General features: G+C 40.3%; 1 protein-coding gene and 1 long non-coding RNA gene across 2 annotated transcripts; both read left to right on the forward strand.

Moving 5' to 3' along the window:
- Positions 1–266: 266 nt before the first annotated feature.
- glo1 (glyoxalase 1) lies at positions 267–9476 on the forward strand. The gene is made up of 6 exons (XM_034117438.1): positions 267–425; positions 6737–6819; positions 6902–7042; positions 7130–7197; positions 7475–7564; positions 9070–9476. The coding sequence occupies exons 1-6, from the start codon at positions 357–359 to the stop codon at positions 9159–9161; spliced, it is 543 nt and encodes a 180-aa protein (XP_033973329.1). The 5' UTR covers positions 267–356; the 3' UTR covers positions 9162–9476.
- Positions 9477–10356: 880 nt separating this feature from the next.
- On the forward strand, positions 10357–12373 carry LOC117472260. Its single transcript, XR_004554894.1, has 3 exons — positions 10357–11463; positions 11770–12065; positions 12198–12373. It is a non-coding gene; the product is annotated as an uncharacterized LOC117472260 (long non-coding RNA).
- The last annotated feature ends 207 nt before the right edge of the window (positions 12374–12580 follow it).

Here is a 12580-nt window from a genome sequence, read left to right on the forward strand (position 1 = left end):
TGTTATGGCATTTCACAAGTGTAGCGTCAAAACATGACAGGATGCTTTAGCAATTAAAGTAAATAATAAAATTCTCACTAAATGTTCAAAAATAATCTAGGAATGAAAAGTATAATGAATAGGAAATGACTGTATTTAACGGACATTCTATAGGCCAATGCATTATCAAGTCAGTCATTATTTGACGTCAATGCTCTGCCAGGTGCGGTCGTGTGGTTAGTACATTCCAATGCCTTTATTTTAAAGGCCTCTACCGGAAGCTGCTTGTCTTCATGTTCCGTCAGTAGCAGAGCCCCACACCCTGTCAGTCCGCTTCGCAGAGCTGCGGTCCAACTTTGTTCAGTCTCTGAGCAAAAATGAGCGATAAAGGTCTTTCAGACGAGGCAGCGGCTGCAGCTTGCAAAGATGGAGACCCGGTTACTAAGGTAAGATAATTGTCGTCCCTGTTGAAGTTAAACTAAACTTCTACCAGACACTGTCAAACCTAGCTCTCCCAACAGGCCATCGACCAGCAGATAGGTAAACCAGCTATTCACATTGCCTCCATTATCGGACAGATACGTTTCCTCCAACATTTGCGTTGGACCGGTGGATTGTAAACCGGTTATCTATAACGTGTTTGCTAATGCTCACGGTGAGTGTCACTGCTACATTTACGTTTCAGGTAACTTTGTTTGTTGTTTTTGTTACAGGCGTTTGCTAACGCTCAGAAACAGTTCTCGCGTGGAAAGAAACTCAGAAGTTGGAACGTGATTTAGCATGCGTATCAACAAGTATGTTAGGAACGCTAAATCTCCCAGATCTCTGAAGAAAGGTGGCGTTAAGGCGCGGCCGGACCTGCATTACTGTCTTGTGGCGAAGAGCAGGCGGGTCTGGGGCTGGCTGATGTGTGCAGTGTCGCTACAGGGACTAATAACTAATAACCTGTCAATCTGGCAAACCAAAAAGTGTGCTTTGCAATAATCAATATCTCCGTTTCTAGAAAATGTTCCTATATCTTTTATATTTATATTTGTATATATTTATTCAATGCAATTTCAATCAAACTGTTGTTTTGATAATCTCAAAAATATATTGATAGTACTTTTTATTTTTATTTAACACTGAAGGACATGTCAACACACTTGATCAACCATGAATTGGTCGACTATGTCCCTCTTGATCGACAATAAATACAAATCGCCAACTGTTTTAATAATCGATCAATCGTATAATTTTTTCAGTCCCTTTTTAACATTAAGATTTGAAAAACAAAATGCCAATTCATATTTGTAAAAAATACAAATGGAAATGTCCTGCTTACTTTGATTTTATACAATTACACCGAATGTAATTAGGTTGATGCCAGCCATTAAACTTTACTACATCTATGCTGCCTGTATTATTCTGCTATATAGACACTACTGTGTATATACCCAGTAACACAGTGGCGTAACAAGGTTGTGATTGGCCCAGGTGAAAATATTGTTTTGGGCCCCCCATCGCCCAAAACATAATTGCACACTGATGCGCACCCACACAACCACTTATAAGCGCCACATGTAGACTATCAACAACAGCCTGCCCTGGCCTCAGACCACCACAGCCTGACAACGGCACAGCGAACTAATCACACAATCACTTTACAGAATTAATCGAGAGGACGATGTATGACAAAAAAAACGGTCTAATTTCGTCAGTTTAGCTGTTACATCTCCTTGTTCTCTCTTGTCCTTTCTCTTTTGAGCGCCGCTCTTGTGCTTTGGTTTGCTGTACATTATAAATGCAAGCTATTCAATTTTTTATAATGCTGCCGAAATTGCTGCTGCTAGCTACAGTACCTATAACTTTTGAGATTGATTAAATGGTTCGCTCGTATCACATGACATGAAAGGGAGCAAGGTCATTGGACAGACAAATTACAAATACATTTAGGTTGCTTGGTTACTTTGAAGACTGCGTGAACCGGTCAATAGCCGCGTTCACACCAAGTACTTTGCCGTATTTAGTGCCGGCATTCAGAGCCCCGGCACTTATGACCCCAGGGCATTTAGTACAGATCGCGTTCACACCGGAGTACTTTTCCCTGAGGGAAGATTACGCAAATGAGCCGCTGACGTCACTTATGGCGCGTTTCCACTACAGCCCGCAGCCCGGTTTAAGAGGGCTGTGACGTCAGCGGCCCGTCTTTGGTTGCGTTTCCACTTGGCCTAGTACCGGCCGGCGGGTCCTAATTCACAGTTTTTCTGGCCTCATAAAATCGTGGGGCCAGGGCCAGAGGCAACGAGGCTGAGTCGGGCTGAGTATGCTAAACTAGAGAGAGCGTCGCTGGCAAGGGGGCAACAACTACAACAAGATGGACATATTTGACCGTGATTTAATTGTAATACACGTTTCAAAATGATGCCGAAGTAACAACATACTGATACCGGTTAGTAAAAACCATGAATTAATGCTTTGTCAAGTCTGCAGACAGACGGCAGGGGAAAAACCTTTTAAAATGCTTGTTTTCTAAATGGAGATTGGCTAAGCTAACGCAGTATATGCCCCGACCGTCCACACTCACAACGGCCTATACAGACATAAATAAAGCAGCGACTGTATTCACCATGACACAGGCAGTCTGTGGTTTGTACTTGTTTAACTTTTGTCTAGTTTCTGAACATATATGAGGAGCTGTGAGCTCTGAGTGCTAACAGCTAACGGCTGTGTTGTTTTTCTGGGGTCCTCTGAAGATCACGTCACGGCTCCGCCTACACTGCGTTACTATAGATACTGCCCCAGTTCCTAAACTGTAATGGAAATGCGCCATAAAGTGAGCCAGTCCTAACGAGGCCCAGCCATACCGAGCGGGGCCGAGCGAGGCCGTGTAGTGGAAACGCGACATAAGTCTTCTTCTGCTTTGGGTTTACTGGCAGGCAGCAAACAACTTCACGGCGTATACTGCCACCCGGAGTCCCCGGCCGGAAGTCCCCGGAGTTGGGGACTGGCTTCAGTAGAAGCTGCTGGGACTCCCAGCAGCTTCTACTGAAGCCTTCCGAGTAAATCGCCAGAACGCAGACACCTCCTCATCTCCACCGCTCCCATGTTTTGTTTTGTGTTGCCATAAGTTAGTCTCTCTGCGTTTGTGCGCTGGGTGAATGCTAATGCTCATAATGCTAATGCGAGGATAATACAATGGCGGCTCTACAAAACATTTCAGAGTTGTACGGGGCGTGGTTTGCAATTCGCCCAGCCAACCAGAACTGGGGCACTTTTTTCCTCCAGGAAAGTACGATCTCTCAGCAGGCACTAAAAATGGGGGTAAAAGTTCCTGAGATTAAGTGCTCTTTTTGGTGTGAACGCGACATAAGGGGTACTAACGGAACTAAACGCGAAAAGTACGGTGAAAAGTACTCCGGTGTGAACGCGGCTATTGCCATTTGGGCCCACCAAAAAAAAGAAGATATATTAAAAAAAAAAAAAAAAAAAAAAATCTTTGGTTTGCATGGGCCCCTGGCCGTCTCTGGGCCCCAGTGCGTTGCACCGGCTGCACCATCGATAGTTATGCCACTGCAGTAACACAAGGATCTTTACTTGCTGATGGACGGATAAACATCACCATATCTCCCCAATTGGCCGGACTCTAGTGATTCCCTCTGTTCTGCTAGCCTTTGTTCAAAAAGACTGCTTTACAGACTCAAGAATGTGTCTACAGTTCAAGTATGAGCCCTGGCAATTCCAGCAGAATCAAAGTTCACATTTGTTAGAATTTTACGTAAGAAATAAGAGACTCTAAAGGATAGACAAACAACTGGAGAAACCTTGTTAACCTCTTGCAGCACAATCCACTTCTCTGCTGTTTATAGAGTTTTCCACATAATCTTAAATGTGCCTTAATATGGCTAAATGCACTGCTTCTGTTTCAACCCATCAACCCTTATTTGTTCTTTTGAAGTCTGCATGAAGTAATGAATTTAGCTAAAAGGTGACACAAATAACTGTTTAAACATATGGATTTAGTTTACTGGGTAAATGGTTTCGCCACGGCAGTGTTTGGGAGGTTTCTATGGATGTGTTGATATTTCTGTTCACTTTAAAAATTTGACACGGTAGAAGGAAGAGCACAGGAAAGGGAACTCTGCTAACCACAGAGATAACACTCAACTGTGAAGTCACACACACACACAGTGGCTCTACACATTAATATTTTAGGATGAAAATGAAAAGTGGTCTCACTAATATTGCAACATGAATGCAGCAAATTATGAGATAATATGTCTGGTGCTAGTTTTTGATGCATTTCACCAATCAAAATACATTGAAGTGCTACAGGTCTGGTGAGTTCAGAAAAATACTTCAATTTGGTGTAATGCAGCTCTTAAAACCAGGAAAAATTCAAAGAATATAAAAAAAAAGACAATATCTAGTCTGAAGTCACCATATGAGTAAAATATCAATATATTGACCAGCCATACATCCATGGACAAGCACAATTTATATAGAAAACACTTTTTTAAAACTTCAGTCTGTCACCACTTGCTTTTGCATGGAAGTACATGGGACATCATCCTACGTCATCACTGTCTTTGCATGTTTTTGCATTGAAAACTAGGAAGTAAATGTGTTTTGTCCAAGCAGTCCTGATCGTTCTCGTATATTTTTTCACGAGGTGAAGCTCACACAGCTCAGTTGCACAGAGGTGTAGTTTGGCTGATGTCTTTCTTCACGACTCAGTGCCAGGATACAAATGTTCCCCTGCTTGCACTCAGACACAGCAAAGGAATCTTCTACCCTTCAAACATAGTTGTTGTGAACATTTCTCTGTTAAAAAAAAAAAGAAGTAAAATACTACACTGCTTCATATTTCACATCTGTAACTATTGCTGTAGCCGAAACCAAGTAAAACAAAATCTTTAATATATTTTAAAGGAAACCTATCATGCTATATTTAAATGATATATTGTAGGGCCATACCTATATAAGGTATATTTATACGTTTCTGTTTTCGAAATACCAAACAGATCATGCATTTTAGCCATGCCTCATTTCGCTCTATGTGTTGTTTGCTGTCTACGGGTCTGATTTTGTGAGCTGCAGCTGACCACGCCCCCCTGCAGGAGAGGGGAGCCGCTCTGATCAGCTGCTGGGCTGTCAGAAGAGGGGGAAAAAAAGAGATCTCTGTCCTCCGTGTTTTATTATAGCCTATATAGAGTCGTTATTCATTTGTTTTAAAGCTCAATAAATAACAAAGAAGACCTTTGACCGGCACTTTTCTAATTTTGTCCGGAAGATTTAAACTTTAACGGACATCTTGACCGGCGAAAGAAACTGAAACTGAAACTCTGCCGCACGGTCCCCTCGTTCCTTGGAAGAGGCGGAGAGGTGGGTGTTTGTCATCTGCTGGTGGACTAACCGGAGAGAATTACAGTGCTTGCCTCGACGGGGAGGGATTGCATTGAATTAAAGCAGCAGAAAGAGCAAACGCTTGCCTCGGGGAGGGAGAAAGAAAGCCACAGCGGAGAATAAACAGAAGGGTAACCATGGTAACCAAGTCTTCTTCGCTGCTTTTGTGGCAGACTACAGCACCACTTACAGGCCTGGCATATGTACTACAGCGTCTCCAGCGCTTTCGAGCGGCAATGGCCGGCCGTGGCCCAACCCCACATTCCCCTGATAGGTGGAGAGTTGGCCCAATAGCCGTAGCGCCACTTTCCTGATGTCAGTAAAGTGTTCAAATCTGGATCAGTTTTTATCAGATCTGTTGCAGCCCCTTTTTTAGAGATTTGGGTATGGAGGAAAATAGAGAGGGTTGTGTTTTCTGACACTTGGTGAGTTCCCTGGAACACCGGGGACACATATTCATGTATAAAAGACGTACAAAAGTGCATTTTGCATGATAGGTCCCCTTTAAGTGTTTTTGTATTTTATTTCAAACACACTTCAATTCACATACAGTAGGTACACGCTGTATTTGTGAGATTTTTTTGCATACCAGGAATTTTTTTTAAATAACATTAAAGGTGGGGTAGGTAATTTTGGAGAAACCAGCTCGAGTGCGCTAGAATTTGAAAATACACAGCCGGAACAAATCTGCCACTTCCTTACAGAGCCCCTCCTCCAACACACACTAACGCGCACATGACCAATGAGGGCACGAGATAAGTTTGTGCACAGATGGAAGGCTGACAGGCAGGTAGGCCCAAAGGCTTTTTACAGTACTACGGCTTCCACGGATGACATTTTGTTATGGATTTTTTGTCAAAGCACTTAAGATATTCATTGCTATCGGATGTTAAGAGCATTCCATGGAATATAACAAAAAGTGTATCTCGAGCCGGTTTCTCAAACTTACCTACCCCACCTTTAAATACAAAACACTTAGTAAAATACCAGCTGTCTTACTATTTGAGGTCAATAAATGTATCAAATCAAATATAAAAAGAAAATAAATATTAAGATGAAAGAGAATATAGAATGAAAAGCATAAGATTTAAAGAAAACCCACTGAAATATAATAATGCAAATAATATTAAAATCAGTATGCATTTCTTTTTCTGCATCAGTCGTGGTTATTATTTGTTAGTGCTGCACATTACATTACATTACATTGCATTTAGCTGACGCTTTTATCCAAAGCGACTTACAATAAGTGCATTCGACCAACAAGATACAAACTTGAAGAAAACAGAATCATATAAGTACATCAGGTTTCACATATCTTGACTTCCAGTGTTCTGTGTATGTAAAGCTCTGGTATTGTGTTCCTGTGTTTCAGGATTTCATGATGCAGCAGACCATGCTGCGAGTTAAAGATCCAGTTAAATCGTTGGACTTTTACACCAGAATCCTTGGCATGACGTGAGTACTAGTTTTTAAGTGTTGACTTGACTTATATCCACTTTAAACACACGATTCCTAAAAAACTCTCTCACTCTTCCAGGCTCCTGCAAAAGTTCGACTTCCCCTCCATGCGTTTCTCTCTCTTCTTCTTGGGCTTCGAGGACAAAAAGGAGATTCCTACAGAGGTGAAGGAAAAGACGGCGTGGACTTTTTCAAGAAGAGCCACCATTGAGTTGACACAGTAAGGCTCTACCCTACCTTTTTGTCTCCTTCCTCCTTTGTACTTTTCTTTTCTTACCATTTTTGTATGCCTCCCTCTGTCTTTCAGTAACTGGGGCTCTGAGGCTGATGAGAGCCAGTCCTATCACAATGGAAACTCAGATCCACGTGGCTTTGGTAAGATTTCTCCCTGGTTTTAAAGTGAAACAAAATGTCTTGTTTGAAAGCCTACAACATATATGATGGCATAGACTTGAAATGTAGGAGAATAGTATAACAGTCTTTCTAAAATGTCCATTTAACATTTAAAGGATATACTCTTTGCTTTTTGTCTGTTGTTTTTAATGTGTGAGAATCTCTGTACATGTATTGGCTCACTGGAGCAAACTACACTATGGCTAACAGTCTGTATCCATAGTAAACAGTGTCTATATGTCTACCTGGCATTTAACAGGACACATAGGAATTGCAGTTCCTGACGTCTACGCTGCCTGCAAACTGTTTGAAGAACAAGGAGTCACATTTGTCAAGAAGCCAGATGATGGTAAGATGTGAAGCGTTTATGAAACTCAGGGTCATAGACGGGTTAAATACGTAAAACCTGACAGCCGTAGGTATTTTTATTTCTTTCTCCATTAGGCTTTTTTAGTTGGCTTGTGCCCTTAAAATGAAAAGCAATTACAATTTAAATATGGGCTGATGCCATTCTATTCAAGAATAAAATAAGCCCTTAAGTATACTACAATAGATGTTAAAATTGTCATTGTTATTTTTGGTCTTAATGAATCTACCACTGTTGTTTATCTTCAGTTGTATTCACCTCTCCCCAATAATATCAAAGCAATGTGATTTTATTTTTTTTAACAAATAGTTAATAGTATTTGTACACATTTTAATATAAGAGGGAATTATAATTATGATGTATTTCCCTAATATACTGACAAATATGAATATACCTTCAATTGACCTGCCTCAAAGCCTCATCTTATTCTTTGACTTCACTAGGGCGCTTCCACATTGATTCATTTGGTGGGTCAGTGAGCTGAAGTGCTATTACTTTGCCAAGCTTTAGTAACCTTTTTCTTCTCCAAATGAACTGTTTTTAAACTTCTTAATACAATTTTATTAAGTTTTGATACTTTTTTTGCAAGAAAGTTACCAATTCGATACTAATGAGTTCATCCAAATAATGCATACGTGGGAATGTACACTGAAGTTTGGAGCTGTTAGAAGCTGCTGGCTGTGTGAGAGTATTAGTAAAAGCAAATGTCACCAATGTTTCTTCATAATAACTTACTGCCAGAACCGTAGACATTTCATAATAATAATTTAAACTATGACAGTTAGTGGCTAACGTTCACTAACTAGCTTCAAAGTTGGATAGCTAACGTAAGCTAGCTTGGTAAGTAGATGGGTAAGTAGATAACATTTGCTAGCTAGTTTCATAGATAGCGAATGTTTGCTAGTAAGCTTAATGGCACAACATTTTTTCCTAGATGGCTTGTTTGATGGGTAACTAACGTTAGCTAGCTTGTTTAGTTGATAGCACCTGTTTTCTAGCTAGTTTGATAGATAGCTAATGTTTGCTAGCTATCTAAATGGTACACTCAATATTTGTTTTTGTGGACATAGGTCAATCATTCTAGTAATAGTTATTACAAAACCACTGTAGACATTTGGTTTAGAACAGAATTTGACCAGCTGAGCTGATATGCCTTGTACTTTTGTAGTTTTTCAAAGAGGAACCATCTATTCTACACCAAGAGATATTACAGAGTTAATAAAAATATCCTCATATGAGATCTCAGGCCATTTTCACGTCATCCTACCAGCCACTAACTGAGGATAAATGCTGTTAAACCATCAGTAGATACAGTGTAGCTGTGAATGTTGTCAAGTACAAATAATTGCTTACAGCGCTGTTAAGTTAAGAACTAACACATTGCGTCCAAATCTGGAGGAGTACACTTCACTGCACACTTGCTGAAACCTGAATTTCAAAATAGTTTTTTTTTCACATTTATTCATACTTCTTTTTTTGCACCCCAGGTAAAATGAAAGGCCTTGCATTCATTCAGGACCCTGATGGATACTGGATTGAGATCCTGAGTCCTAACAACATGGTGTCCATAACCTCCTAAAAACTCTGACATCATGCTACCTGCTGCAGTGCACACAGACAGGACCTGCTGCAGCTTCGCCCGGAGAGCAGAGCGTCGGGTTTAGCGAAGAATTTAGCAGCATGCGCCAGACGGCTGAGGGAAATGGAGCGGGATGCACACTGGCACTCAATGTGCCCTGGCACAGGCTGGACTTATTAAATACCTGAGTTATTGCTAAGACTGTCAACTACCTTGTGTAGCTGTTGTCTACCATCATCAGTTTGTATGTGTCTTCAAGTGATGCTAAAATAAAGCTGTATTACCGTGTAATAAATGTGAAAGCCACCATTTAAACACATTTGTGATTTCTTGAAATATTGAGAGACAAAGCAAAAAGTAATGTAAAAAGTCATTTCTGCCATGGGATTACTATCAGGATTATAATAAACTGACCTGGGTTGTTGCAGTTCAGTCATAAAGGTTTCAACATATTCCAAATTCATTATTTATTATCGATAGATAGATAAATATAAAGAAAATGATTCTCAAATTCTTGTTCATAAATATTATACCAGCCTTAAAGGAGAGGTATCATGGCCATTTCCACTGATCATAATTCCATTGTTGAGGTCTACTAAAATAGATTTATACTGTGCATTTTTCCAAACTCACATTGGTTTCTCATTCAGCATCTCTGTCAACTACGTGTATTCACTGAATTTCACTCTCTGCCTTTAACGGCTCGTTGTAGCTCCAATAGCTCCAGCCCCCACCCTCCCTGTGAGCACAGTGTGCTCTGATTGGTCGGGACGTTGTGAATCGCGCTGAGCTCCGTGGAGGTGTTGTTTCCTTGTTTAGCATACATAGCGAAACACAGCCAAACTCATCCTGAGCACACACAAACTCACAGTCGAAGTAAAAACAATAAGTGTGGCTTGATATTGAGTAAGAAAAAGGTTGATAAACACTGTGAGAATGGGTCTGCAGAGAGAATTTGGCCGCGATCCCAACTGTCTGTTATCAGCCTGCAGCCAGGGAGGAGAAATCAGCAGAGCTGCCTGTGTGTGAGGAAGTCCGTGGATTGGTCAATTTCGTTTCTGGCCATTCACACGTCACAGTGTCCAGGAAGTAAACAATGGACAATGACGTATCTCCAACGAGGCGTTTTGGGGAGGTCTTTTCTGTGTTAGAGTTTTACTCGCTACAGGGTGTACTTTGAGGGTTTTAACTCTGCACACCGTTTACATGCATAAAAACCTTCATAACACACAAGGGGACGGGTAATAACCGGAAAAGCATGATACCTCTCCTTTAAAGTGTTTCCCATCAAGTGCTCATCACTCTGTTGAAAATCATTCTGCTTTGATTGTTCAAAATTGGAGCTTGAAAACAAAAAACTCTAATTATGTTGATAATTAATTTATGTTCAAATGTCTGGTAGTTTGTGAGCTTTCTTATGGCAAGTCTATTGCATTTATTTTTATAATGAACCAGGTTCAAATGTTATGCCAAACATTTCAAATGCCATTTTAGAATGTATGTTTACAATCTCACATTTACATTTGGACTCAAATCTGAGCTATCAAGATAATGTAGATAATATTTGGTGACATTTGAACCAAATAGGAAAGTGCCCGATGGACTGACTACAAATTAGTTCCCTAACATGTGTTTAGTGAAAATTGACATTTTTGACACTTTTACTCAAAGCAGAAAAGTTTCTTAGTTAGGTAAACCATTTGTCTGGTAAACAGAACATTTTTGGCTCAAATCCCAGCTGTGCCGGCTTAAAAAATCTAAGAAACACAAACATCACTTTGATATCAGGTTTAATTTTTGCAACCATTTGCTTAACGTAGTCAATAAGGTACTAGCCCTGGTGGCCTGAACTGTAGTCACATATCTTTATTGTATGCTATCTAAACCAATTTATTTTAAGCAAATTTCAGTGTGTCTGTCTTGTTTTGACTTCTTGCAAAAATAATATACAAATATAAAGGAAGGCTTAATGTTTAAGGCAAATGGAAAGAGATGCTTGTTTTGTCGGTTGAGGATAACTGTGCTGTGCATCATTTAAGATGTTTGACTAATGATGATAAAATAAATTGAAGATTTAGTTTGTGTATGGTGAAGGCCAAAGTTGTTTCAATGCATGGCTCTGATTGGTCCGTTTAGGTAGAAATCATCTGAGCTCCGATACGTCATGTTGGGGAATTTGTAACAAAAGGTCCTATATAATCCACAGCCGTCTAACAGCTCTGCCTTTAAAGAAGAAGCATCCCTTCTCTTTTCAGCAAATATCCCCGAGGCTGAGATCTCTTTGTTGGTGCCGTCATTTATGGTGAGTGTTAACATAGAAACAGCCTTGGTTTTATAGAAAAAGTTGTTTTTATGTTCAATGTTTTTGGTATTTCCCTTGGCACTTGATCCTGCTGCTCTGTCATAGTAGTTTTTTTATAATTTTTTTTTGAAAATTGCAATTAGCTTTTGTTGACTGTGGCTAAAAGTGACCAGATAATTTGTCTCTCAGTGGAGCTGTATAAATAAAAGGATGATTGAGAAACTAATTAAAACATATTTAAATTAAAGTAACCTAGTTGTTATTATTGTTGTAATCCCTGAAAGGTGACCTAAGTGTACTTTGTAGCCTTTTTGCAGACAACATAGAGAAAAAGATCCTTCTTCTTCTCCCCCTCGTCTTCGTTCTCTCCACTCCTCCACGTGCAGCGACTTTCAGAGTTGTCCCCATATCCGACAAGCTTGACTGGGATGCTGCCCGGGCACACTGCAGAGAGCACTATAGCGACTTGTTCAACGTCAGAAATCAAGCCCAGGCCGACATGATTGCTCCGTACAAAGGCTGGATTGGTATGAGATGGAGGTCAGATCACTGGAGATTGTCCTGAAAAGATGAGGAAGCTGTCTTCAACAAGTTCAAATCTGGTGGGTTGGAAGGAAGATAAGTATAAATCATGAAAATTGGGCCTATCATTATAATCAGGTTTACCAGAATGCAATCATGTCTATGTTACAAGAGAGACTGTAATTTCAGACTCTATCGTTTTGCTTTTGTAGGTGAACCAGCCTCTGATGGGTACTGTGCTGAGAGCCATGATGAAAACGAATGGCACAGTCATTTATGCTCTGAAACTGACTGCTTCATGTGTGAAGTGTTTTGGAAATCTTAGACCTAGTCAATACTCAGGAGATATACAATTAGACTGATCAATTAATAAAATGGTGGAAACAGAGTTGTCTTTCTGGATCTTTATTTGAAGCTTCAAATAAGGCACAGGTCTCACGGAGTACAGAGTACTCTGGAAGAGTGCGCACAGAGAAAGGAGTGCGTATAGGTTTTATAGGATCTTGACAGTTCACAGTTCAACAACACTTCGTGACCTGTCACTATGGGAGGGCTGGATGGATAGATAAGCTACGCCCGCATTCCAGAGGAACAG

This window comes from Trematomus bernacchii, unplaced genomic scaffold, assembly GCF_902827165.1.
Source record: "Trematomus bernacchii unplaced genomic scaffold, fTreBer1.1, whole genome shotgun sequence".
Classification (NCBI taxonomy): Eukaryota; Metazoa; Chordata; class Actinopteri; order Perciformes; family Nototheniidae; genus Trematomus; species Trematomus bernacchii.

Excerpts from the sequence above, each read along its gene's own strand:
- glo1 (XM_034117438.1), top strand. The coding sequence starts at position 357 with ATGAGCGATAAAGGTCTTTCAGACGAGGCAGCGGCTGCAGCTTGCAAA. Across the intron at positions 426-6,736 it reads ATGGAGACCCGGTTACTAAG|GATTTCATGATGCAGCAGAC; the intron begins GTAAGATAATTG and ends CCTGTGTTTCAG. Across the intron at positions 6,820-6,901 it reads ACCAGAATCCTTGGCATGAC|GCTCCTGCAAAAGTTCGACT; the intron begins GTGAGTACTAGT and ends TCACTCTTCCAG.